The 25,237-nt window shown below is 37.6% G+C and overlaps 1 protein-coding gene across 3 annotated transcripts in view; it reads left to right on the top strand.

Annotated features, from left to right (window-relative positions):
- Window positions 1-25,237, top strand: part of OPTN (optineurin) — an 89,844-nt gene that overhangs the window by 27,556 nt on the left and 37,051 nt on the right. For 2 of the 3 annotated variants that reach the window (XM_053716477.1, XM_053716479.1), the window contains exons 4-7: window positions 258-431; window positions 544-620; window positions 14,304-14,444; window positions 16,490-16,697. In XM_053716477.1, coding sequence (XP_053572452.1) covers window positions 258-431; window positions 544-620; window positions 14,304-14,444; window positions 16,490-16,697 — 600 coding nt within the window. The remainder of the gene's footprint in view (window positions 1-257; window positions 432-543; window positions 621-14,303; window positions 14,445-16,489; window positions 16,698-25,237) is intronic. The other variant, XM_053716478.1, reaches the window with a different exon arrangement.

The raw sequence follows: 25,237 nt of genomic DNA on the forward strand, positions 1-25,237 counted from the left end.
AACAATGAAACGGACTGTTCCATATCTCTTTAACTAAGCTTACACTTCAGATCCAGGTACCTAATTTCAAATTCCTTGTTTCTGGCTATTTATTGTATTGATAAATAAAACACCTGGGAGCTAGGGAGACTTAGCACACAAATTAGTTGTAGTTTAAATTTTAAATATTTCTATGGTTGATGGGGGGGGGGGGTTTCATTAGTAAAATCACATGGTGGAAATACCTTGTAATTACCAAGTGCACTTATTGTTTCCAGGCGATATCTATCGGTTCTGCTTCAGAAGAAGTAACCGAAAACCTTAAGCAGCTTAAAGTGCAGTTGCTGCGTCTTCAGGCGGAAAAGGCTGACCTGCTTGGCATAATATCTGAGCTACAACTTAAACTCAGCACCTGTTCATCTGAAGATTCATTTATTGAAATTCGGTTTGCTGTAAGTAATCCTTTTATAGTGTGTAAAAGGGTAAATGTAATATTTTCACAGTGATTGGTAAAAAATATTTGTTCTTTTGTATGTTCATAATGATATTTTTTTTTTGTACTAGCAAAAAGATACCAGTGGGGAAGTGAAGGAGAAAAAAGAATTTTCTGGCAACACAAACCATGAATTCATTGCATGCAGGTATCTTAAAACTAGTGCGTAAGAACCCTCAGTATAGAGAGAGACCATAGTGAAATAGTTGTCTCTTGAGCTTGGAAGCAGCATGCTGTTGAAATGTTGATAAATTGCCCTTGAATTCTTGCAACTGACGTTAGGTATAACAAGTTTATTATGTGATTGCAGAATAATATAATACATAATGAGATTTATTTAGTATTTTGTCTTTCTGTGTACAAAAACATGCAGTCAGCAATAATAATACAGTACTTATGCCATAATAATGAAACATTTGTGATAATACATTTTAAAAACCATATTTCCCACTAAGACAATACCACGATTATTCAATCTCTTATAATGCCTGACAAAAGGACTACTTATTTGCTATTAAATTATAACCTGTACATCACTTTTGTAATTTTCGTACTAAAGGATTTTTACTTTCATTATATAATTTTATGCAAAGCAAAATATAGATAAAACAATTGTATCACATGGCATGTACACACACACATACTTTTTTTTTTTTTTTTTACCTGATTCAAAGCTAAGGGAATTAATTGGCAAAAAAAAGTGCATTACTACCAGAGATTACATTATTAGTCAACCATTTAAATAAATGTTTGACTTGGAGTTTAATTTCAGAATTGGTTTGCTTTTTAATTTTTTCTTTTCTGGGAAAAAAAAAAAAAAAAAAAAAAGATTTAGGAAACAGAGCAGTCAAAACACATACACAAAAGTAGTTAGGTAGATCTTCCTGTGTTATTTAAAATATGAAGGAACTGATTTATCTTAAACTGTCTATTTTCGTCTATGTTCAGAACTAGTGAGTTTGTGCCAAAACAATCTATATAAATTCAAGATTAGTGGCAAAAAAAGACCTTGCTTAGGTCGGATGAGATGTTTCTTGTATTCCTTTATAATGCTGGAAAAATTAAACTGGGAAACATTTGGGAAAGTAAAAATGAGGTAAATGCACAGAACCTATAATTCCTTAGGGCACCTGTCGTTCTTTAGGGCGCAGCTTTTTACTGTAACCTCGGACACTCCCAGCATTTGTTGTGTAGCTTTTACTCTGACTAATGTTTGCTCTTAGTTACCCTTAGGGTTGCTGAAGTAGTTTCAGACAAAATAAGTACACTTGAAACAGGAAATCAACCTCTCTTTGTTGAGCACTGCATTTAAAGGGGCATGAAACCCAAACTTTTTATTTCATGACTCAGATAGGACATACAATTTTAAACAACATTCCAATTTACTTCTATTATCTAATTTGATTCATTCTTTTTGTATCCTTTGTTGAAGAAATAGCAATGCACATGGGTGAAACAATAGCAAAAGGCATCTATGTGCAGCCACCAGTCAGCAGCTACTGTACATATTTAGGTATGCTTTTCAGCAAAGTAAATCAAGAGAATGAAGCAAATTAGATAATAGGCGTAAATTGGAAAGTTGTTTAAAATTGCATGCTCTATCTGAATCATGCTTATGTTGTTGTCTTATGCTATGTGTTTTGTTCCTGCATCTGTACTAGTGTTTCTTTGTATTGGATTTTTCCATGTTCATGTACTTGTGATCCCCAACTACATAGTTTATTGCCTGTGTTTGTCCCTCAAAGACTGCCCTCGGCCCTGACATTTTGCTTGTGTTGGCAATAAGCAGCCTTTCATGTGCTTCAATCTCTGCTTAATTCCTGACCCTTATTCTTAGATCAGACAACTCTGGGATAGTTTAATTTCTCTTTCTGGTTTCCTTGAAATTCCCTGCCGCCATTGCTCTCCCAGCAGTGACGCTACTTCAGGTTCTATATTCTTTGAGAATCCCAAATTCCTCCTTGTCTGCCATGATGGGAATCGGGCACAATGCATTGGCTTCTTTTAAATGTTTAAGATGTTGTTCAGCCTCTAACACATCACTTCTGCCACCCATCTCTTCTGAGCTGTTGTCCATGAAAATATTAAAATGAGCATCAGTCATATGTGAAAAATGCTACCCCTAACTCAGTCACACCTAGGTAGCTGTTTTGCCTGCTCATAATGGTTAATTAATGGACAACTTTATGTGCCTTTACTATCCAGATTTTCAGAACCTAGGAAAGAATTCTACTGAATTTGCTGGTTACAGTTATTCCCAGCTTTATTAAAGGGACATTAAACACTTTGAGATGGTAATATAAAATGATAAATCGTGTGTGTGTATGTATGTATGTATATATATATATATATATATATATATATATATATATATATATATATATATATATATATAGGTGGCCCTCAGTTTACAACGGTTCAATTTACACCGTTTCAGAATAACAACCTTTTTTTCCAGTCATGTGACTGCTATTGAAAAGCATTGAGAAGCAGTGCATTGATTAAAATAGCCAGTAGGTGGAGCTGTCCGCTTGTGTTGCAGCAAAGCCAAGCCAGCTGAAATTAATCAGTTTAACCAGACCTGAGCTATCGAGCAGATTTCAAAGGAACAAGATCTTCCTGTCTATAAATCAGTCCAGATTGGAATGCATAGAATGGACTGTTAGCAGAAAAATGCAAGTGAAGTCTGTGTTGTGTGATTATTTTATTAGGTTTATAATGCTGTTTAGCAAATGTTTTTGTTCATTTAACTTAGTTTAATTATATATTCTGTGTTGTGTGATTATTTTATTAGGTTTATAATGCTGTTTAGCATTTAAAGTCATTTCAAAGCTTTAAAAATAATATATTAGGTGTTACTTATGACAATTTTGAGAGGGGCCTGGAACCTAACTCCCTCACTTCCCATTGACTTACATTATAAACTGGGTTTTAATTTACAACTGTTTCGATTTACAACCATTCCTTCTGGAGCCTAACCCCGGCGTAAACTGAGGGCTACCTGTATGTATGTATGTATGTATATATATATATATATATATATATATATATATATATATATATATATATATATATATATGTCTGCAATATACTTTCATGATTTATTTTGTCCTCTTTTCCTGAAATTCGATTTTGAAATAGTAAGCTTTTCAATTCCTAGTGGGGTAGGAAGGGGCGCTGAACCGCAATCTGGAAATGTATATAACTTAAGACCTTTGCATTAATTTATATTTAGTTGGGGTAGAGAATACCAATATTAAATCTTATATGAGGTGTGATGGTAAAATAAAATAAAATAATATAATATAATAATCTTCTATCTTTTAGTTGGGGTAAAGAATACCGATGATAAAATAAATTAGTATAATAATCTTCTATCTTTTCAGTGGTAATATAATGTGTGCTGTGTAGAAAGCTACTTAGTGAAAGTGTTAATGAAAGTGTTAATCTTTTAGTTAGGGTAGATAATACCAATAATATGAGGTTCAGGTATGATGATAAAATTAAATAGTATAATAATCTTCTATCTTTTCAGTGATAATATAATGTGTGCTGCATGGAAAGCTGCTTAGTGAAAGTGTTAATGAAAGTTAAAACATGCTCATTTCTCCTTGTTTATGTAAGGTAAAAAAATAGGTGTGAAATTAGTGTTAGAGCAGTAAGTTTAAAGTGACTCTATGTCACCAGGTAGATCTTCTGTGTATATAGTATACGTGCAGTATGGATGATAATTGTTGTAGTGAAAAGTAGGGGTGCAAAAAAAATATAGTTAAATATATTTGTGATTAAATTAGTACTGGGAACTAGGGATCCTCACAAGTTTCAGATTTTAGGTAGAAAATATGGATCCTAAATAAAATTGAGAAAAAAGGGATAGTATGCAGATTAGTGTTATAATGTTAATTTATTAAGTAAGTTCATACTAAGAAATAAAAATTCCTTACAGACATTAATAGCAATAAAATATTAAACAGTAATGTTCTAAAAATTAGATTCTAAAAACTTAATAACACCGGTGTTATAAATGCATTAAAAACTACAATTCTAATTTAAAACTACAATTCTGATAGAAAAGACTCCAATAGCTGCTAATATGTTAGATGATGGGCATATAATAAAGTGAAAACTAGTAGAGGCATAAGTTGATACAGTAACAATAAACCACTATAAATTGATAAGAGGAGTTAGTTTTCAAACACTAGTATGAATTAATATTGAAAACAATGATAAGCCTTTTCTGTGTTGGTAGTATGTAACAGGTGTTTCAAAGTGGTGTGTGTCTTATTAGACACAGTGTTGCAAGCTTTAATAAGAGGGCTTTTCTTAGCATAGGTTGATACAGTAACAATAAACCATTGCAGATTGATAAGTATAGTTAGCTTTCATACACCAGTATGAACCAATGGTAAAAACAATTATAAGCCTTTTCTGTATTGATAGTCTGTAATGAGTGTTTTCAAAATGCTGTGTGTCTTATTAAACACAGTGTTGCAAGCTTTAATTAGAGGGCTTTTCCTAGCAGATGTTTACCCACAGTCTTTCCTTTTTTGTAGTTCCTTTAAAAGTTTCCAATTAGAGATGTCACACAGTACCTTTATGTATAAAAAATGCTCCTCCGTGTATTCTTACTTTTCCTGTCAGTGTTTGATATATCAGCTGTCCGGTTCGGCAATAGAGTCACGTGGGTTCTTTGTGACTAATCAGAGGTTCTCCTTGTTTAAATTAAGTGCGCGCACTTCATTCCTTTTAAATATTTTCTCCTGTTAAGTGTAGTCAGTCCATGGGTCATCCATTACTTATGGAATATATCTCTTCCTAACAGGAAACTGCAAGAGAATTACCCAGCAGAGCTGCTATATAGCTCCTCCCCTCACCTATCATACTCAGTCATTCTCTTGCAGCCTAACTAAAAAGGAAGCTGTGAGAGATCTGTGGTGTTTTTTTAACTTAGTTTATTTCTACAATCAAAAGTTTGTTATTTTTAAATGGCACCGGAGTGTGCTGTTTATTCTCAGGCAGCATTAGAAGAAGAATCTGCCTGGGTTTTTTTTCTATGGTCTTAGCAGACGTAACTAAGATCCACTGGCTGTTTCTCATCTGAGGAGTGAGGTAACTTCAGAGAAGGGGAATAGCATGCAGGGCCCCCCTGCAAAAGAGGTATGTGCAGTAATTTATTTTCTGAGGAATGGAATTGACTGAGGAAATACTGCTGATACCAATGTAAAGTAAGTTCAGCCTTAAATGCCGTGATAGCGACTGGTATCAGGCTGATGTGTGTGTGTGTGTGTGTACACTGAATGTATTTTTCTAAGGAATGGAATTGACTCTGAAAATACTGTTAATACTGAAATAATGTATGAGCCTTAACTGCAGTAAAAACGACTGGTAGTAGGCTTATTAATAATAATACATAACTTTCAAATGTGTTTAAATCGTTTACTGGCTTGTTAATCGTTTTTGTGAGGTACTTGGTGATAAAACTTATTAGGGCATGATTTTTACCACATGGCCATTTTGTTTTCTGCATAGAAACAGTTTCTGAGCTTCCCCACTGTTGTAATATGAGTGGGAGGGGCCTATTTTAGCGCTTTTTTGCGCAGTAAAAATTCAGTCACAATCTGTCTACTTCATCCTCCATGATCCAGATCGTCTTTAGAGAGCTCAGGGGTCTTCAAAATCCATTTTGAGGGAGGTAATCAGGCACAGCAGTCCTGTGACAGTGTATTTGACTGTGAGAAAAACGTTAATTATATAATTGTTATCCGTTTTTGGGTACTAAGGGGTTAATCATCCATTTGCTGGTGGGTGCAATCCTTTGCTAACTTAATACATTTACTGTGAAAATTTGGTTGCTATAACTATTTTGGTCATTGTTATTTCAACTGTGTCAGTTTTTCTGTGCTTCTTAAAGGCACAGTAACGTTTTTTATATTGCTTGTAAATTAATTTTGAAAAGTATTTCCAAGTTTGCTAGTCTCATTGCTAGTTTGTTTAAACATGTCTGACTTAGATGAATCTCTTTGTTCACTATGTTTAAAGGCCAATGTGGAGCCCAATAGAAATTTGTGTACTAATTGCATTGATGCTACTTTAAATAAAAGTCAATCTTTACATGTAAAGAAATTATCACCAGACGACGAGGGGGAAGTTATGCCGACTAACTCTCCTCACGTGTCAGTACCTTCGCCTCCCGCTCAGGAGGTGCGTGATTTTGTGGCGCCAAGTACATCAGGGAGGCCCTTACAAATCACTTTGCAAGACATGGCTACTGTTATGACAGAAGTATTATCTAAGTTGCCAGAATTAAGAGGCAAGCGCGATAGCTCTGGGTTAAGGATAGAGCGCGCGGATGAGATGAGAGCCATGTCAGATACTGCGTCACAGTTTGCAGAACGTGAGGACGGAGAGCTTCATTATGTGGGTGACGGATCTGATCCAGGGAGACTGGATTCAGAGATTTCCAATTTTAAATTTAAGCTAGAGAACCTCCGCACATTGCTAGGGGAGGTATTAGCGGCTCTGAATGATTGTAACACGGTTGCAATTCCAGAGAAATTATGTAGGTTGGATAGATACTATGCGGTACCGGTGTGTACTGACGTATTTCCTATACCAAAAAGGCTTACAGAGATTATTAGCAAGGAGTGGGATAGACCGGGTGTGCCTTTTACCCCTCCTCCCATATTTAGGAAAATGTTTCCTATTGACGCCACCACACGAGACTTATGGCAGACGGTCCCTAAGGTGGAGGGAGCAGTTTCTACTTTAGCTAAGCGTACCACTATCCCGGTGGAGGATAGTTGTGCCTTTTCAGATCCAATGGATAAAAAATTAGAGGGTTACCTTAAGAAAATGTTTGTTCAACAAGGTTTTATTTTACAGCCCCTTGCATGCATTGCGCCTGTCACTGCTGCGGCAGCATTCTGGTTTGAGTCTCTGGAAGAGGCCATTCGCTCAGCTCCATTGGATGAAATAATCAACAAGCTTAAGACACTTAAGCTAGCTAACGCATTTGTTTCTGATGCCGTTGTGCATTTAACCAAACTTACGGCTAAGAACTCCGGATTCGCCATCCAAGCGCGCAGAGCGCTATGGCTTAAATCCTGGTCAGCTGACGTGACTTCTAAATCTAAATTGCTTAATATTCCTTTCAAAGGGCAGACCTTATTCGGGCCCGGCTTGAAAGAAATTATTGCTGACATTACGGGAGGTAAGGGCCATGCTCTACCTCAGGACAGGGCCAAATCAAAGGCCAAACAGTCTAATTTTCGTGCCTTTCGTAACTTCAAGGCAGGAGCAGCATCAACTTCCTCCGCTCCAAAACAGGAAGGAGCTGTTGCTCGTTTCAGACAGGGCTGGAAAGTTAACCAGTCCTGGAACAGGGGCAAGCAGGCCAAGAAACCTGCTGCTGCCCCCAAAACAGCATGAAGAGAGGGCCCCCTATCCGGAAACGGATCTAGTGGGGGGCAGACTTTCTCTCTTCGCCCAGGCTTGGGCAAGAGATGTCCAGGATCCCTGGGCGTTGGAGATCATATCTCAGGGATATCTCCTGGACTTCAAAACTTCTCCTCCACGGGGGAGATTTCATCTTTCAAGGTTATCAGCAAACCAAATAAAGAAAGAGGCGTTTCTACGCTGTGTACAAGACCTCTTACTAATGGGGGTAATCCACCCAGTTCCGCGGACGGAACACGGGCAGGGATTCTATTCAAACCTATTTGTGGTTCCCAAGAAAGAGGGAACCTTCAGGCCAATCTTGGACTTAAAGATCCTAAACAAATTTCTAAGAGTTCCATCATTCAAAATGGAAACTATTCGAACCATCCTTCCCATGATCCAAGAGGGTCAGTACATGACCACAGTGGATCTAAAGGATGCCTACCTTCACATACCGATTCACAAGGACCATTACCGGTATCTGAGATTTGCCTTCCTAGACAGGCATTACCAGTTTGTAGCTCTTCCCTTCGGATTAGCTACGGCTCCAAGAATCTTTACAAAAATTCTAGGATCACTTCTGGCGGTACTAAGACCGCGAGGCATAGCGGTGACTCCGTACCTAGACGACATTCTGATACAAGCGTCAACTTTTCAAACTGCCAAGTCTCATACAGAGATAGTTCTGGCATTTCTGAGGTCGCATGGGTGGAAGGTGAACGTGGAAAAGAGTTCTCTATTACCACTTACAAGAGTTCCCTTTCTAGGGACTCTTATAGATTCTGTAGAGATGAAAATTTACCTGACAGAGGCCAGGTTATTAAAACTTCTAAATGCTTGCCGTGTCCTTCACTCCATTCCACACCCGTCAGTAGCTCAGTGCATGGAAGTAATCTGCTTAATGGTAGCGGCAATGGACATAGTACCATTTGCGCGCCTGCATCTCAGACCGCTGCAATTGTGCATGCTAAGTCAGTGGAACGGGGATTACTCAGATTTGTCCCCCCTACTAAATCTGGATCAAGAGACCAGAGATTCTCTTCTATGGTGGCTTTCTCGGCCACATCTGTCCAAGGGGATGACCTTTTGAAGGCCAGATTGGACGATTGTAACAACAGACGCCAGCCTTCTAGGCTGGGGAGCAGTCTGGAATTCCCTGAAAGCTCAGGGATTATGGACTCAGGAGGAGAAACTCCTCCCAATAAATATTCTGGAGTTAAGAGCAATATTCAATGCTCTCCTAGCTTGGCCTCAGTTAGCAACTCTGAGGTTCATCAGATTTCAGTCGGACAACATCACGACTGTGGCTTACATCAACCATCAAGGGGGAACCAGAAGTTCCCTAGCGATGTTGGAAGTCTCAAAGATAATTCGCTGGGCAGAGTCTCACTCTTGCCACCTGTCAGCGATCTACATCCCAGGCGTGGAGAACTGGGAGGCGGATTTTCTAAGTCGCCAGACTTTTCATCCGGGGGAGTGGGAGCTTCATCCGGAGGTCTTTGCTCAACTGATTCGTCGTTGGGGCAAACCAGATCTGGATCTCATGGCGTCTCGTCAGAACGCCAAGCTTCCTTGTTACGGATCCAGGTCCAGGGACCCGGGAGCGGTGCTGATAGATGCTCTGACAGCCCCTTGGGTTTTCAACATGGCTTATGTGTTTCCACCATTCCCGATGCTTCCTCGTTTGATTGCCAAGATCAAACAGGAGAGAGCTTCGGTGATTCTGATAGCGCCTGCGTGGCCACGCAGGACCTGGTATGCAGACCTAGTGGACATGTTGTCCTGTACACCGTGGTCTCTGCCTCTGAGACAGGACCTTCTAATTCAGGGTCCTTTCAAACATCCAAATCTAATTTCTCTGAGGCTGACTGCATGGAGATTGAACGCTTGATTCTATCAAAGCGTGGCTTCTCGGAGTCGGTTATTGATACCTTAATACAGGCTAGGAAGCCTGTTACCAGAAAAATTTACCATAAGATATGGCGTAAATATTTACATTGGTGCGAATCCAAGAGTTACTCATATAGTAAGGTTAGGATTCCTAGGATATTGTCCTTTCTACAAGAGGGTTTAGAAAAGGGCTTATCTACTAGTTCGTTAAAGGGACAGATTTCTGCTCTGTCTATTCTTCTACACAAACGTCTGGCTGAAGTTCCAGACGTTCAGGCTTTCTGTCAGGCTTTAACTAGGATTAAGCCTGTGTTTAAGTCTGTTGCTCCGCCGTGGAGCTTAAACTTAGTTCTTAATGTTCTCCAAGGTGTTCCATTTGAACCCCTGGACGTAGTCCGTGCCCTGAAATTCTATTTGCAGGCAACTAAGGATTTTCGTCAAACTTCTTCCCTGTTTGTCGTTTACTCTGGACAGAGGAGAGGTCAAAAGGCTTCGGCTACCTCTCTCTCTTTTTGGCTTCGTAGCATAATACGCTTAGCCTATGAGACTGCTGGACCGCAGCCTCCTGAAAGGATTTCAGCTCATTCTACTAGAGCTGTGGCTTCCACCTGGGCCTTTAAAAATGAGGCCTCTGTTGAACAGATTTGCAAGGCTGCGACTTGGTCTTCGCTTCACACTTTTTCAAAATTTTACAAATTTGACACTTTTGCTTCAGGCAGTGGTTCCTTCTGTTTAATGTTCCTGCCTTGTCCCTCCCTTCATCCGTGTACTTTAGCTTTGGTATTGGTATTCCATAAGTAATGGATGACCCGTGGACTGACTACACTTAACAGGAGAAAACATAATTTATGCTTACCTGATAAATTCCTTTCTCCTGTAGTGTAGTCAGTCCACGGCCCGCCCTGTTTTTACGGCAGGTCTAAATTTTAATTAAACTCCAGTCACCACTGTACCCTATGGTTCCTCCTTTCTCGTCTGCTTTGGTCGAATGACTGAGTATGATAGGTGAGGGGAGGAGCTATATAGCAGCTCTGCTGGGTAATTCTCTTGCAGTTTCCTGTTAGGAAGAGATATATTCCATAAGTAATGGATGACCCGTGGACTGACTACACTACAGGAGAAAGGAATTTATCAGGTAAGCATAAATTATGTTTTTCAGTATGTGGCTCCTCTCGCTGTACATTAACTAACAGGGATTTCTTATTTCAAACCTCCTGTTAGAGACAACGGTCCTGGGTGCCAAGTTTGTCTGTAGCTGTAGGGCGGATCAACGCGTATCGGCAACAGAGCCTTTTTCAAGATACGCGTTGATCCGCCCTACAGCTACAGACAAACTTGGCACCTAGGACCGTTGTCTCTAACAGGAGGTTTGAAATAAGAAATCCCTGTTAGTTAATGTACAGCGAGAGGAGCCACATACTGAAAAATATTTAAAAGGAATGAAGTGCGCGCACTTAATTTAAAACAAGGAGAACCTCTGATTAGTCACAAAGAACCCACGTGACTCTATTGCCGAACTGGACAGCTGATATATCAAACACTGACAGGAAAAGTACGAATACACGGAGGAGCGTTTTTTATACATAAAGGTACTGTGTGACATCTCTAATTGGAAACTTTTAAAGGAACTACAAAAAAGGAAAGACTGTGGGTAAACATCTGCTAGGAAAATCCCTCTAATTAAAGCTTGCAACACTGTGTTTAATAAGACACACAGCATTTTGAAAACACTCATTACAGACTATCAATACAGAAAAGGCTTATAATTGTTTTTACCATTGGTTCATACTGGTGTATGAAAGCTAACTATACTTATCAATCTGCAATGGTTTATTGTTACTGTATCAACCTATGCTAAGAAAAGCCCTCTTATTAAAGCTTGCAACACTGTGTCTAATAAGACACACACCACTTTGAAACACCTGTTACATACTACCAACACAGAAAAGGCTTATCATTGTTTTCAATATTAATTCATACTAGTGTTTGAAAACTAACTCCTCTTATCAATTTATAGTGGTTTATTGTTACTGTATCAACTTATGCCTCTACTAATTTTCACTTTATTATATGCCCATCATCTAACATATTAGCAGCTATTGGAGTCTTTTCTATCAGAATTGTAGTTTTAAAGGGCCATAATACCCAAATGTTGAAGCACTTGAAAGTGATGCAGCATAGCTGTAAAAGGCTGACTAGAAAATATCACCTGAACATCTCTATGTAAAAAAGAAAGATATTTTACCTCAAAAGTTCCTCAGTAGCCACCTCCCATTGTAAAGGATTTCTAAGCAGCATTTTAGTGTGTCTGTTCTGGGACATCTGAAGGGACTAGCATCGTGCACTCTCATATTATTTCACCAATCAGGTAAAGGAAGCTTACTATGAAATCTCATGAGAGTTAAGTCAAATCTCATGAGATCACAGTAAGAGTTTATGACCTCAGCACTGCTGATGCTGATTGGCTGCTGTTCATTTCTTCATTTTTTTTTATTTTTTTACCTGCAGCTGGGAGCAGCTGAGTATAACTTTTTACACAGAACTTACTCTGCTGAGCTGAGGAAATTGTGAGGTAAAATATCTTCCTTTTTTACCTAGAGATGCTCAGGTGATATTTTCCTGTCAGCTTTTTACAGTTATACTGCATCAGTTTCAAGTGATTTAGCATATGAGTATTATGTCCCTTTAAATTAGAATTGTAGTTTTTAATGCATTTATAACACCGGTGTTATTAAGTTTTTAGAATCTAATTTTTAGAACATTACTGTTTAATATTTTATTGCTATTAATGTCTGTAAGGAATTTTTATTTCTTAGTATGAACTTACTTAATAAATTAACATTATAACACTAATCTGCATACTATCCCTTTTTTCTCAATTTTAATTAGGATCCATATTTTCTACCTAAAATCTGAAACTTGTGAGGATCCCTAGTTCCCAGTACTAATTTAATCACAAATATATTTAACTATATTTTTTTGCACCCCTACTTTTCACTACAACAATTATCATCCATACTGCACGTATACTATATACACAGAAGATCTACCTGGTGACATAGAGTCACTTTAAACTTACTGCTCTAACACTAATTTCACACCTATTTTTTTACCTTACATAAACAAGGAGAAATGAGCATGTTTTAACTTTCATTAACACTTTCACTAAGCAGCTTTCCACGCAGCACACATTATATTACCACTGAAAAGATAGAAGATTATTATACTAATTTATTTTATCATCACACCTTGAACTTATTATTGGTATTCTTTACCCCAACTAAAAGATAGAAGATTATTATATTATTTTATTTTACCATCACACCTCATATAAGATTTAATATTGGTATTCTCTACCCCAACTAAATATAAATTAATGCAAAGGTCTTAAGTTATATACATTTCCAGATTGCGGTTCAGCGCCCCTTCCTACCCCACTATAATTTCTTTTTTTCAAAAACTTTAGGTGTAGTCACTTGTGAGAAGACTACACTAGTGAAGGAGGCTATATCTGGAGTGAGTTAGATTGTTCAAATTACCCTCTCTATAGCTTTTCAATTCCTGTTAGAAATGGAAATGCAGAAGATTTCATATTCCACACAGCCATTGGCTGCACACTCTAGTGACCTGTCTCTAATTGGCCACATCAAAGAAGGTAACCTTAGTTACAACATGGCAGCTCCCATTGTTTTATAGACACTTGTTTTGTCAATGTTTAAACAGCTAATGAAACTTTAAAAAAAAAATTACATGTTATTCTCGTACTAATCTTTTCTTTGAATGCAGCATTCTATCTAGCATTTATTTAGTGTTTAATGTCCCTTTAATGTGCTTATCTCTTTTTTGAAGCGAGAGTAATTGGAACATCAACTCCTTAGTGTGTAAATATACCCATTCATCTCTAGTTCTTTTCCTGCTTTCAACTTTTAATCCTTTTGATTTTTCCAGCTCTACCACATGTGTGTTGTCCTACTATTATCTTATGCCTTCTCAAATACACCATAAGACCACCCACACACATTTTATGTATACAGTGTATGTATGTGTGTATATGTATATGTGTGTGTGTGTGTATATATATATATATATATATATATATATATATATATATATATATATATATATATATATATAATGTGTGTGTGTATATATGTGTGTATGTATATATATATATATATATGTGTGTGTATATATGTATATATATATATATATATATATATATATATATATATGTGTGTATGTATATATGTGTGTATGTATATATATATATATATATGTGTGTGTATGTATATATGTGTGTGTATATATATATATATATATATATATATATATATATATATATATATATATATATATATATATATATATATATATATATATATATATATATATATATATATATATATATACACACACACACACACAGGATAAAACATGTACTTTGTTCCTGCATGTCTTTGTACCATGTAACTGAAATGGAGTATGTTTCTTTCATTTAACAAAGCAGGAAAAAGCCTAGCTGTGATGACAATCATCTGGAATCAGAAGAAGTGACAGTGCGTAGGCTGTTACACAGTCTCCGAGAAGAAACTCAGAAAGTGGAAACACTGGAGAAAGCCTTAAAAAGTGCAAGTGCAAGTGAAAGGTACTTCAATACATTGTAGTTATTTTATGTTACTGACACAACTTTCTGCCACAATTCTTTCCTCTTGCACTGTGTTTTCTTGATTCATATAGGGCCTGCAATTTTAACCCTTTGAGTGCTAAGCACTTTCCCACCTGGGTGCTAATATTTTTTAAGTTTTTTAAAAAAAAATTTAATTTTTGAAATACAATTTTTTTACTTTTTTTGTTTTTTTACAGACCCCCAAGACATACACTGTTGGAAAGGTTAGGCGATTACCTTTACAACATTTAACATTGTTAAGTATAAATAAAGTTGCGCGCTGACGTCATCACGTCATTGCGTGTGACATCACCGCGCATCACGTGAAGCCCCGGCGATGCCTGTCACTCTACAGGCACGATCGCCGTGTAGGAGCGGTTAGGAGCCCCCAGATCTCCCTCAAGGTGGGAGAGTGCTCATGACGGCTCTGAGCCGTCGTTAGCACCAGAGTAAGAAACTCTGTGACGGCTCAGAGCAACTTTCAAATTTACTTTTATCATCAAATTTGCTTTGTTCTTTCTTCTATTCTTTGTTGAAAGCTAAACAGACGTAGGCTCATATGCTAATTTCTAAGCCCTTGAAGGCCGCCTTTTATCTCAGTGCATTTTGACTGTTTTTCACAATTAGATAGTGCTAGTTCATGTGTGTCATATAGACATTGTGCTTGTGGAGTTATATATGAGTCAGCACTGCTTGGCTAAAATGCAAGTCTATCAAAAGAACTGAGATAAGGGGTAGTATGCAGAGGCTTAGATATAATGTAATCACAGAGGTAAAATCTGTATTAATATAATTGTGTTGGTTATGCAAAACTGGGGAATGGCTAATAAAGGGATTATCATTTTTTTTTTTTTTTTTTTTTAAACAAAAACAATTTCCAAGTTGGCTGTCCCTTAAAGAATGTATGAGAGAATTAAGGGACTTCTAGAGAGAGGATATGAGAGAAGTCCCCTATATTTTCTTTTAGAGTGTGGTGCTCTTTATTATTTCTTATAATTTAATTATGAGGAGAGTCTCGCTTTTCAAATTATACGTTTTTATTTCCTGATACCTGTCAAGTGATCATTACTGTAATCATAATAATCACCTGGCGACAACTAGCCTTACTGTGTTGTGTTGTTTTTTTCAAGCTGATTACAGGTAAGTGGGAGAGCTGGGTTATTGTAAAATAGATTATATTTTATGTAAATCTATAAATGTAATTTAAAGGGGATAGATTGTATAAAATTCGAAAATCCATTTTAATCCGACAGCTTGTAGCGCCCTCTTTTATTTGTGTTTCTCTAACTAAACCTTTGACTATCTAGGAAGGAGGTAGTATATATCAAGTGGCAAAGTTGGGATTAGTTTAGCACTTCATTTTATAACTGACGTTACAAATTTTTTTGTTGTTGTTGTTTTTAATTTTGTTTTAATCTTTTTTTTTTTTTTTCCCAAGTGAATTTAAACGGACAGGGGGGCAGCATGCAGGCATTTAAAATGGATTTTGGTTATTTGAAAATTGATACGGAATGTGGAATCATAAAATGTGTGTTTTTGAAATAAGGAAATAATAATCTCATTTACCTTGTACTCTGTAAAACCACGATGGCTAACCCTTTCACCCCAAATGTTTTGAAACTACATTTCCCATGATGCTTAGGGCACTCTGCAGTCTAGTTGAGCATCATGGGAAATGTAGTTCCAAAACATCAGGGGTGCCAAAGTTAGCCATCACTGCTATAGAACATGACTCAAATTATATATATTTTATTTATTTGCGCTTCATATGGTTGTGTTTTCTCATATTCAGGTATAATCGCTCTCAAAATGTATTTTTGTAAAAGTGCTTGGTCTGCTGTAAAACAAGTTATGATTTGTGTAGGTATCTCACAAAACAAGCACTGAAATTTATGTTTAAATGTAATGTGTGTTAAAAAGAGGCTTTAGCACTCAGATGTGACATGACTTTAAGAGGTTAAATGATCCAACCTATAAAACTGATGTGCAGGTAATTGACAAGAAAGTATTTATTTTTTAACTAGGCTCAAACAAGTTGAAATGATAGACACAGATTTGCAAACAGAAACTGATGTGGATCAAACAAAAAGTGACATTTATTTGTCAGAACAAGAAACGCAAACAGAAATCGTTATGGAAGAGAGGAAAAGAGACCCTGATTTGTCAGAACAGGAAACTCAAACAGATGTAGATATGGACATCAACAAAGGAGAAAGGCAGACTGCAGAGTGTGTAAGTAAAATAATACATCTGTAAATTATACATTTTAGAGGTTCTCCACCGGGTATGATTTTTGTCCTGAGATAAAATGGCAACAAGGGAGAGCGCTAAAAGGAAAGCTGGTTGAAATAAGACCTTAAAAGAATAAATATATACGGATAAATATATATGGACTAATATAGGTTGTGAAGAATGTCGAATAATTTTAAGATCAAATTTAATAAAAAACTGGGTGGCAACTTTTATGTGAAGCAGAGTGACAACTAATATTAGAGTCACAACTAATAATGTGTTGTTTTACTTTATAGAGAAGACAAAATAGAGTAAGTGATTCAAAATATTTTACTAAATATATGCATAAGAAGAAATGACAATAATGCAATGAAGATGCAACAATAATTTGAGAACAAAGAGCTGCAGTGGATATATTAGATCAAACCTTGAAAAATACTGGGTCGTGCCGACCAAACAGCGATGAAAGCGTTTGAAGAACTGAGCCGACCAAGCGGACTCTGTGCAAGTGAAGAACCGGCTGTGCGGTGTCTGTATTGGATCCAAGTTCGTTTCCGGGTCACGTGTATTGACGGATGGTGGTTGTATTAGGGTAACAAGCCCTTATAGATCCAGGAGTCCACAGAAAGATAGCATTTGCAGAAATATGCTATAGGTGGTCCATATATGAAATGGACTTGTAGCGATGTGTCACCTGATTAGCAGGGAAGTAAGTAGGTCCAAAAACCAGTTCAGAACTGGTCAATCACAGGTCCGGAATTCTTGTGGAGTATTAGTCTCTCTATGATTGCTATCCAAGATAGCCAGCAGACAAACCTACGCTTTTCGGCCAATGGCCTTTATCAAACTGGTTTTTGGACGTACTTACTTAAAAACAATGGTACATATAGTATGGATTGATACTTTCCTTCAGTGTTTGAACCGCTGCCTTCCCACAGTCCCTCCTGAAGCCTGTTTTAGAAGATATAGGGTGCAAAAAGGAGGCACTGGTTCACTAATGGATCCTCTCTGTGTACTTCACTTGCGCACCACTGCCTTTGTAATTTCCATCAGGAGAAGGATACTCCTAGTCAGATAGAAGATTGTGCTGAGATATCTTTATAGGACAACGTATAATGGTGTGTAAATACTCACAGCTTAAATCTGGATAAACGGCTCCTAGGTGTGCAAAGAATGAACTTCACCAGCTTTCTTTTATAAAAGCGATATTTGTGTCCATCGCGTTTCAACGGACCCAGCCGTCTTTATCAAGAGCTTTCACAATTTTAAAAGTTCTTTACAACCAAGCATACCTTTCCGCAGCACAGGCGGTCTTTAAATACATGATCAAAAGCGCTACCCATTACCTCATTGGTTGAGGCCGGGTTTACACACGATAAAACACATAAACCTACAAATAAAACCTAAAACAAAAAACAGTTAGCATTTTCTAAGATTTATCCATTAATGAATACATATATTTAAAACATTTTCTCTTGTTAAGTGTATCCAGTCCACGGATCATCCATTACTTATGGGATATTAACTCCTCCCCAACAGGAAGTGCAAGAGGATTCACCCAGCAGAGCTGCTATATAGCTCCTCCCCTAACTGCCATTACCAGTCATTCTCTTGCACCCAACGAATAGATAGGATGTGTGAGAGGACTGTGGTGATTATACTTAGTTTCATACCTTCAATCAAAAGTTTGTTATTTTATAATAGCACCGGAGTGTGTTATTCCTTCTCTGGTAGAATTTGAAGAAGAATCTACCTGAGTTTTTCTATGATTTTAGCCGGAGTAGTTAAGATCATATTGCTGTTTCTCGGCCATCTGAGGAGAGGTAAACTTCAGATCAGGGGACAGCGGGCAGATTAATCTGCAAAGAGGTATGTAGCAGCTTATTATTTTCTGACAATGGAATTGATGAGAAAATTCTGCCATACCGATATAATGTAAACTCAGCCTTAAATGCAGTAGCAGCAACTGGTATCAGGCTGTCATGTATGTATATTTTACACTTCAGTATTCTGGGGAATGGCACTTCACTGGAATTATACTGTATGCATAAATCTTTAGCCTAATTTGCAGGGACTAGCAACAGGCTTTTTAATAACACTCAATTTATTAATGTTAAACGTTTTTTGCTGGCATGTAAAATCGTTTAATTTTCTGAGGTACTGGGTGAAAAAATGTTTTGGGCACTATTTTTTTCCACTTGGCAATCGTTTTATTTAATTTATGACAGTTTACTGATCTCTCTCACTGTTATGTGTGAGGGGGAGGGGCCTTTTTTGGTGCTTTTGCTACGCATCAAAAAATTCAGTCAGAAGTTTATTGTCTTCCCTGCATGATCCGGTTCATCTCTACAGAACTCAGGGGTCTTCAAAACTTGTTTTGAGGGAGGTAATCACTCACAGCAGAGCTGTGAGATTGTAGTTGACTGTGATAAAAAAACGTTTATTTCTGTATTTTTTTTTTTTTTTTCTGCTATCAGGGTTAGTTATCCTTTGCTAATGGGAGCAATCCTTTGCTAAAATTTTTGTTTTTTACAAAGATTTGATGCTATAACTTTTCAGTTGCAATTGCTGCAATTGTGCATGCTAAGTCAGTGGAATAGGGATTACTCAGACTTGTCCCCTACTCTGAATCTGGATCAAGAGACCAGAAATTCTCTTCTATGGTGGCTTTCTCGGCCACATCTGTCCAGGGGGATGCCATTCAGCAGGCTGGACTGGACAATTGTAACAACAGACGCCAGCCTACTAGGTTGGGGCGCTGTCTGGAATTCTCTGAAGGCTCAGGGACAATGGAATCAGGAGGAGAGTCTCCTACCAATAAACATTCTGGAATTGAGAGCAGTTCTCAATGCCCTTCTGGCTTGGCCCCAGTTAACAACTCGGGGGTTCATCAGGTTTCAGTCGGACAACATCACGACTGTAGCTTACATCAACCATCAGGGAGGGACAAGAAGCTCCCTAGCAATGATGGAAGTATCAAAGATAATTCGCTGGGCAGAGTCTCACTCTTGCCACCTGTCAGCAATCCACATCCCGGGAGTGGAGAACTGGGAGGCGGATTTCTTAAGTCGTCAGACTTTTCATCCGGGGGAGTGGGAACTTCATCCGGAGGTCTTTGCCCAAATACTTCGACGTTGGGGCAAACCAGAGATAGATCTCATGGCGTCTCGACAGAACGCCAAGCTTCCTCGTTACGGGTCCAGATCCAGGGATCTGGGAGCGGTTCTGATAGATGCTTTGACAGCACCTTGGACCTGGATGGCTTATGTGTTTCCACCCTTCCCGATGCTTCCTCGATTGATTGCCAGAATCAAACAGGAGAGAGCATCAGTGATTCTAATAGCGCCTGCATGGCCACGCAGGACTTGGTATGCAGATCTAGTGGACATGTCATCCTGTCCACCTTGGTCGCTACCTCTGAAACAGGACCTTCTGATCCAGGGTCCCTTCAAACATCAAAATCTAATTTCTCTGAAGCTGACTGCTTGGAAATTGAACGCTTGATTTTATCAAAACGTGGTTTTTCTGAGTCAGTTATTGATACCTTAATACAGGCTAGGAAGCCTGTTACCAGAAAGATTTACCATAAGATATGGCGCAAATACTTATATTGGTGCGAATCCAAGAGTTACTCATGGAGTAAGGTTAGGATTCCGAGGATATTGTCTTTTCTACAAGAAGGATTAGAAAAGGGTTTATCCGCTAGTTCCTTAAAGGGATAGATTTCAGCTCTGTCCATTCTTTTACACTAACGTCTGTCAGAAGTTCCGGACGTTCAAGCTTTTTGTCAGGCTTTAGCTAGGATCAAGCCTGTGTTTAAAACTGTTGCTCCACCATGGAGTTTGAACTTAGTTCTTAATGTTTTACAGGGGGTTCCGTTTGAACCCCTTCATTCCATTGATATCAAGTTGTTATCTTGGAAAGTTCTGTTTTTAATGGTGATTTCCTCGGCTCGAAGAGTCTGAGTTATCTGCCTTACATTGTGATTCTCCTTATCTGATTTTTCATTCAGACAAGGTAGTTCTGCGTACTAAACCTGGGTTCCTACCTAAGGTGGTCACTAACAGGAATATCAATCAAGAGATTGTGGTTACATCTTTGTGTCCTAATCCTTCTTCGAAAAAGGAACGTCTGCTACACAATCTAGATGTAGTCCGTGCCCTGAAATTTTATCTACAGGCAACTAAGGATTTTCGACAAACGTCTTCCCTGTTTGTCGTTTATTCTGGTCAGAGGAGAGGTCAAAAAGCTTCGGCTACCTCTCTCTCCTTTTGGCTTCGTAGCATAATACGGTTAGCCTGAAAGAATTACAGCACATTCTACTAGAGCTGTGGCTTCCACTTGGGCCTTTAAGAATGAGGCTTCTGTTGAACAGATTTGCAAGGCTGCAACTTGGTCTTCTCTTCATACTTTTTCCAAATTTTACAAATTTGACACTTTTGCTTCTTCGGAGGCTGTTTTTGGGAGAAAGGTTCTTCAGGCAGTGGTTCCTTCCGTATAAAGAGCCTGCCTGTCCCTCCCGTCATCCGTGTACTTTAGCTTTGGTATTGGTATCCCATAAGTAATGGATGATCCGTGGACTGGATACACTTAACAAGAGAAAACATAATTTATGCTTACCTGATAAATTTATTTCTCTTGTAGTGTATCCAGTCCACGGCCCGCCCTGTCACTTTAAGGCAGGTAATTTTTCCATTAAACTACAGTCACCACTGTACCCTATGGTTTTCCTTTCTCTGCATGTTTTCGGTCGAATGACTGGTAATGGCAGTTAGGGGAGGAGCTATATAGCAGCTCTGCTGGGTGAATCCTCTTGCACTTCCTGTTGGGGAGGAGTTAATATCCCATAAGTAATGGATGATCCGTGGACTGGATACACTACAAGAGAAATAAATTTATCAGGTAAGCATAAATTATGTTTTTTTCTAAAAAAATAGTTGTTTATTGAAGTTTCTTTGCCGTATACTTCCCTTTCGAGCCGTATCTTCTTTAATATACCCTGTCAGGTCCGTTCGAGGATAGCGTGATCACATGATATTCAAAGTCCAATCAGAATCGTCCCAATTAGAACAATATTATTCTACTTGCATCGGCTACAGATGCCGATATGAACTAAGTGACAAATGAAAAAAGATTAGTTCTTCATAATAGTGGTGATTTATAGAGACAATATTTATATATAAAAACAATAAAAAGGGCAGTAATGTCAAAACTTTCCAAAAGATATATATGGATTACAATCTTTTTTTATTAAGCTCTGTGTTCTCAAATTATTGTTGCATATTCATTGCATTCTTGTTATTTCTTATTATGCATATATTTGGTAAAATACTTTGAATAGACAGATTTGTAAAAAAAAATACCCAGCAATCTAAAATTAATAAATAACTTCAAGGTGTATATGGTAACGGCGCAAGGCTTTCTTCCTCACTGAACAATTGTGAAGCAATATATATTATACACAGAATCCAGTGCTAAAGTTCGAAAAGCATATATGTATGAATTTACACGGTGCAACGTTTCCTTATGTGAACCGCCTTGGAACCCTCATACCTTGAGCCACTTAGCCGATGAAAGCAGGAACTTTCCTCTAATGCTCTCTCTGCAAAAACCTCCGTCCGTCGATAGCTCTAGGGTAGTTCGGCATCTCTCCGTGTACCTCCGACATCCACTGTGACGTCCCTAGCACGTGATCCTTCTTCCGCCTATGCTAGTTACATACAGGCTCAAGCCTCCAGCATTCAGCCAATGAATACATCCAATAAAAAGCTGGTGTTAACATAAAGTTATAGAACAAAAGAGTGGATGATTCAATCCATAGTGTAAAATCTTCAAATTTTACTCAATGGTTAAAACCAAATAGGGGGGGTACATCCAAAACCTCCAAGCACATCATACATACTGGTGTGTAGTCCTAGAACGGCTTACGCGTTTCAGATAACATCCGTAATCATAGCCTAAGTTGAACTAGTTACTGCTGATTTAAAAACCCCTTGTCCATTTGCAATTGGTTAAAAAATCAGACCACGCCACAGTATGATGGCTTATCAATTAACAATATAATCAAAGTCAGTAAAAGTTATCACAATTATGCTAAAAACAATATTAAAGAGAAATTCTATGAAAAAGATTTAGCAAAAGTGAAATAGACACATAACTGTCTGGCCAAACACCCCTACAGTATGTAAATAGATCAAAAATACATGATCATAATACAAAAGAGACACATAGTATTTGACAAAAAATATATACACAATTTTTGAGATGATACTTCAAAAATAGAGAAGACAAGACAAATATATCTGCCCTATCTTATACGCACTGTATGATATAACATAGTTCACAGTATAAATCATGGCCTAAACAATAATAGTGGTAGTTAATTATGTGCATCAAATGTGTGCTATGTATCACATTAGAATAATACCTGAAGCTATTTGAAATGAAATGGCCAAACATGGACATTTTGATATAAGTAAAGATATGAAATAGATTATTTGCAGTATCAGAATAATGTTAAATAATAATCAATAATATTAATGAATTGTGATACATAATATTAATAATAATAATATAGTACAGAAAGTGAGGATACAATGTAGATATGATGTACATTGTCATACTATCCTAGTGTGAAAACAACATGGGTAGAAATGTCCTCAAACTATATCACTCTAACTAAAACAAAATTACATAAATATGTACCAGTGTCAGATAACTAAACATTAGGGGACCTGGTTACTGCCATAAGTTCATGATGTCATACCGAGAGTTTAAACCATGGGGCAATCTGGTATTTAATGTGAATATCCAATAGGCCTCTCGTCTGGCCAGAATATTATCGAGATCACCTCCTCTCCTAGGTCTAAGGATCTTTTCAATAGCACACCAGGAAAAACTCTTAAGGTTCCCATTGTGGTAAATGCCAAAATGTAGCACAATTGGTGTAGAAGATCTCTTAGTACTAAAAGAGGACAAATGTTCTCTAATTCTAGAATTGACATCTCTAGACGTGAGACCTACATATTGGATCCTGTACAAAGTACATTCTATGAGATAGATAACATTTTGTGATATGCAGTTTAGACAAGCCTCAATTTTATAATGTTTACCCGTTACTGTGCTAGAAAATTCTATAGTGAGTTTAACAAACTCACAGGGTTTACACTTCCTATGTCCACATCTGTACATACCCTCATGTTGAAACCAAGCACTCCCTTGTTTTTTATGAGATTTCAAAAGTGTTGGAGACAAAATTGAGCCTAAAGTAGGACTTTTCCTATATGAGCATCTCAAACCACATTTTACTGTATCTACTAATTTGTCTTCCGCGGACAATATAGAAAAGTGTTTGCGTACAATATTACATATTGCAGGATATTGGGCACTGTGTCCTGTAACAAATGTTACTCCCTCAAATTAATCAACCTTCCTACGATTTGCTGACAAAAGATTGTTTCTTGATATAGCACTCACTGCCCACTGTTCCGTGAGAGAACCGAGACCTCAAACGAGGTACAAATAGACAAATTTGACAATGTTATTAATTTATCTTCCCATGATTTGAGTAAGGAAGAAATGAAAGTGTTCAGCCTAGGACTCTCTTTTGCTCCAGTTAATGATTTTAGTGTTTTCCATACACTTATGGATGTCAATAGGTTGGTGAGAAATATTACACTAAAAAAATTATTTTCTAGAAACTCCATAGACCATGAATCGTATAGGGAGGACACTGCTCATCCCTCTGACCTAGTAAGTTTTAATCATACATGTGATGTCATAGCATTACAGCAACTCCAATTGGAGACACCAATGGATCCAGGAGAGGTGAACAGAGGCCCTCATTTCAAGAAAAAATCAACTTTCTATCCCATACACAAAAGGGGTAACACCATTGAAACCTTTTATAACAGGGTAGAAAGAGATTTATTAAAACTTAAGGATTGTAATCCTAAAGTAAAGTCTAATTTAACGAAAACGGGAAGAAAAGCACTTATGGCTCTTAAAGAAAACACGGATTTGGTAATTAAAGGGGCAGACAAGGGTGGTATGGTAGTGGTTATGGATCCTACCCAGTATATAAAAGAAGGTTTAAGACAATTTGAGACAGTTTCAGATTATTCAACCCTAAAAGGAGACCCCACTAATCTTTTCAAGGAAGAACTGAGGCAATCTTGGACGATGGTGTAGAACAGGGGTGTATTGATTTTAAAACGGCAGAATATCTATTTGTGGATTTTCCAAAAACACCCCTTTTCCACCACCTACCAAAGGTGCACAAGTCTTTGGACAATGTGCATGGTCGACCAATAGTGAGTGGTATAGATTCCCTTTTAGGCAATTTGTCGGAATGGATGGATTCAGTCCTTCAACCTCTGGTTACATCACTCCCCTCTTATTTAAAAGACACCAAACACATATTGAATTTAGTGAATACACACAAGTGGTCAGAACAATCAAGCTGGCTCACAGTGGATGCAGTATCTTTATATTCAAGCATTCCACATTTAAAAGGCATAGAGGCTGTTTGTTTCTTTCTT

The sequence above is a fragment of the Bombina bombina genome, chromosome 6 (assembly GCF_027579735.1).
Source record: "Bombina bombina isolate aBomBom1 chromosome 6, aBomBom1.pri, whole genome shotgun sequence".
Taxonomy (NCBI): Eukaryota; Metazoa; Chordata; class Amphibia; order Anura; family Bombinatoridae; genus Bombina; species Bombina bombina.